Here is a 3,422-nt window from a genome sequence, read left to right as displayed (position 1 = left end):
CTGGGCTCCCCCCGTCCCTGGGCTCCCCCAGTCCCTGGGCTCCCCCCGTCCCTGGGCTCCCCCAGTCCCTGGGCTCCCCCACCCCTGGGCCCTCACCCTGTGCATCCTCTCTGGGTGGTCATCCATCCCAAACCCTGTTGTGCCCGAGGTTCTCAGGATGAGCTCCTGAGGGTTTGGAGGGAGCTGCCTGGAGCCCTCCTGGGCCTGCTTCCTGCAGACCCTGTGCTGGCGCCGTGGCGGGTGGGCGTGGCTCCCGCAGCTGCCTGCTGGCCGGTCCTTGGTGCTGCACCTGTGCCTGACCCAGGTGCTGCTGCTGCCGTCTGGCGGGCTTGCGGGCCACCAGGGCGGGCGGGAGCTCTCGGAGCACGCTGCGTGCCTGTGGGTGTGCTGGGACCGCCGAGCACCTGGGGCCCGCTGCCCTGGGCCCCTCTGTGGGCCACCCTCCCCGCCCCCCCAGCCGCCTGGCCTCTGCCAGGGCAGGGCGGGAGCTCTCGGAGCAGTGCCGCGTGCCTGTGGGTGTGCTGGGACTGGCCGAGCACCTGGGGCCCTCTGCGGGGCCCCCGCCACCTGGCCTCTGGGCCATTGTGGGTGCAGGCAAGGCAGCCGGACCAGCCCACCTTCTCCCCGGCTCTGGCTTCCTGTCCTCAGCAGGGCTGACGAGGGCCTCATCCCCGCCCAGTTTTCAGATCGCGTCTTCCCTGTCCAAAGAGCTCTGTGCCTTGGTTTTCGGGATCAACACGTTCCTTGCTACCGTTCTCAAAAGCTCCATCACGCTCGTGGTCGTTGACAAGCGGGTGCTGGGCCTCGAGGTCAGGTCGCAGGTGAGCCGGTCTCACGCAGCCCTCTGTGGGAGTGCGCTGTGGGGTTCCAGGGGCCACTGCGCTCCACCTGCTGTGGATCCCTACTCGGTGCCCAGACTTCAAACCCGTTACCACCGGGCGTGCAGCGCGGGAGGGAAGAAGCCTGTGCCCCTCCCGTAAGCCCCCTGTTAGACGTAGACTGTCTCTGCCCGCCCCCAGCCTGTGCCCCGGCCCTCCCGTAAGCCCTCTGTTAGGACGTAGACTCCCTCTGCCCACCCTCCCCCCCAGCCTGTGCCCTGGCCCTCCCGTAAGCCCCATGTTAGACGTAAACTGTCCCCCCTCCCCCCGAGCCTGTGCCCTGGCCCCTCCCGTAAGCCCCCTGTTAGACGTAGACTGCCCCTGCCCACCCCCAGCCTGTGCCCTGGCCCTCCCGTAAGCACCCCGTTAGGACGTAGACTCCCTCTGCCCCCCCAGCCTGTGCCCCGGCCCCTCCCGTAAGCACCCCATTAGGAGGTAGACTGTGCCTCCTCCCCCAGCCTGTGCCCCGGCCCCTCCCGCTCAGACCTCTGGGCTTGCGTGCATGGATGCCCAGGCTCTGTGTGGGCCTCCCTGCTCCTGGGTGTCCTGTCCTGGCCGGCTGCGAGCTGACATGGCTCTTTGTCTCACTTTCCCTCTGTGTGGTTGTCAGGATCTGCTGGCCTCAAGCCCTGGTGGGAGAGCGGCCCGGTGGGTGCGGGCACACTGGCCCCTCAGGCACACCTCTGTTTTCCTATCCAAGGCAGAAGTTTGACGTGTGTGAGGGGACATTTCACTGACCAAGGCAGGCTTTCAGAGCTGGGGGCATGGGCCAAGGTAGCAGGCACGAGAGAGGGATGGTCACCGGGCTCCGGTGAGTGTCCAGCCTGTGACTGGACACTGACCTTGAAGCTAGGGTGGCCCTGTCTTCCAGCAGCCCAGGTTCTGCTGCACGGGTTTGTGGCTGCTGTGTGGGAGCTGACCCTCAGGGTGGAGGCGGTGGCTGGGGTGGGGGCGACGGTTTTGCTGGGGCTTGCTGGCGGGTCTGGAAGGACGCCAGCACTCTGCCCTTAGCAGCCCCTGCCACCAGCTTCCCCAGGACGGCCAGGCTTCACCTGGCCGTTGCACGAGGACTCCAGACTGAGGGGCTGTGGCGCTTGGGAGAGCCATCTCTGTCCCCGGGCCCCAGGTTCTCTCCTGCTCCCCAAGCGTGGTGCTGCTGTTGTGGGTGGCCATGGAGAGCTAGCTGGCCAGAGCCCCCGGGGAGCTCCAACGGCCACCAGAGAACCATGTCCCGTCTCCTTTCCTCCTCCGGCCTCTCCAGCTGTCAGAGCAGCTGGGTGGGACCCCAGCGCCAGGCCTCTCGTGGGTGGCGGTGCTGCGCAGCGGCTGGCAGGTGCTAGGCCGGACTGTGTCCCGTGGGGCCTTGCTGGGGTCGTCCTCACCAGGTGGCCCTGGCTTTGTTCTGAGGGAGCAAGCTCATGTTGGGCTCTTCATCCTGGTCTCGCTAAATGGCTGGCGTTTCAGTTCCAAACACATGTGGACAAGGAATGAAGCCTCCCTGCCCGGCCCCACCGCCGTGTCCCTGCTGGGCCGTGCCAACAGGCCCTGCCTCCCCTCTGTCCGCCTTCCCACACCGGCTGATGGTAGACCGAGTCTGTCTCTAGCCTGGGGAGGTGTTGTGGGAACAAAGGGGTTCGTGGAGCGTGTCTGGGTTTGCTTCCAAAGCTGCACTGTCTGTAAGGGTGTGGGGCAGGGGCTGTGTTGTGTGTGTGTGTATGCACACACGCGAGTGTGCACACTGGCCTCCTCGGGTCCTTGCGTGGTGGCCTTGGGGATGAGGAGGAGACATTTCCCCTTCTGGGTTTTTGGTCATGGCTGTGCAGCTTCTGTCCTGGGGCCGGCCCAGAAGTGGGCCGTGGCCCCTGCTGTGTGCTCCTTGGCCTGCTGTGTGCCCTGGGGAAGTTCCGGCACTCCATACGCCCTGGAGCCTCTTGGCAAGTGTGGGAATTCAGCCCAGGGCTGGAGGGCCGTGCCTTGTGGTGGCCGTGCAGGTGCCCTGTGCGCCCTGACCTCCTCTGGGGGCTGTTGGAAGGGCGGTATGAGCCCCTGCAGGGTGGCTGGGCTGTGCAGGGAGGAGGAAGGGCGGTGGGTACCACAGCAGTGGGCACCCGTGCTTGGGCCGCACGCTTGTAACCTGGGGCTGTGTTCCGTGGCCACCCCGGCTGAAGGAGGGGCGTGCAGCTCCCGGCTGGCTCTGCCCGCCCTCACGTCTGCCTTTCTCTTCCAGTTCTTCGTCTACTTTATGTACTTCCTGGTGCTGTCTGTCATCTACCTGGCCGGGGCGGTGCTGGGCGGCCTGCAGTCCTGCCAGTGGGGTCCCCGCCTGCCATTGTCCTGCCTGCAGCGCTGGCCGCAAGGCCACAGGGGCTGTCACCTGCCGCTGCCCCAGGCACAGGAGCTGAGGAGCCCCTGGGAGAAGACGCCCCCCACGCCAAGCGTGCTGGACGGGAGCCAGGGCGGCCTGCAGCCCTCAGCCGCGCCCCTGCCCCCGGACGGCGGCACCAAGGCCAGCCTGGGGCCTTCTGAGCACGAGGCCAAGGCCTG

General features: G+C 67.1%; 1 protein-coding gene across 1 annotated transcript in view; it reads left to right on the top strand.

Moving 5' to 3' along the window:
• Positions 1-3,422, top strand: part of Slc19a1 (solute carrier family 19 (folate transporter), member 1) — a 16,789-nt gene that overhangs the window by 10,504 nt on the left and 2,863 nt on the right. The window contains exons 6-7 of the mRNA XM_013032901.1: positions 680-821; positions 3,106-3,417. Of these exons, the coding sequence (XP_012888355.1) occupies positions 680-821; positions 3,106-3,417 (454 nt within the window). The remainder of the gene's footprint in view (positions 1-679; positions 822-3,105; positions 3,418-3,422) is intronic.

The sequence above is a fragment of the Dipodomys ordii genome, unplaced genomic scaffold (genome assembly GCF_000151885.1).
Source record: "Dipodomys ordii isolate 6190 unplaced genomic scaffold, Dord_2.0 Scaffold159, whole genome shotgun sequence".
Taxonomy (NCBI): Eukaryota; Metazoa; Chordata; class Mammalia; order Rodentia; family Heteromyidae; genus Dipodomys; species Dipodomys ordii.
This window is presented reverse-complemented; position numbering and strand designations above follow the sequence as displayed.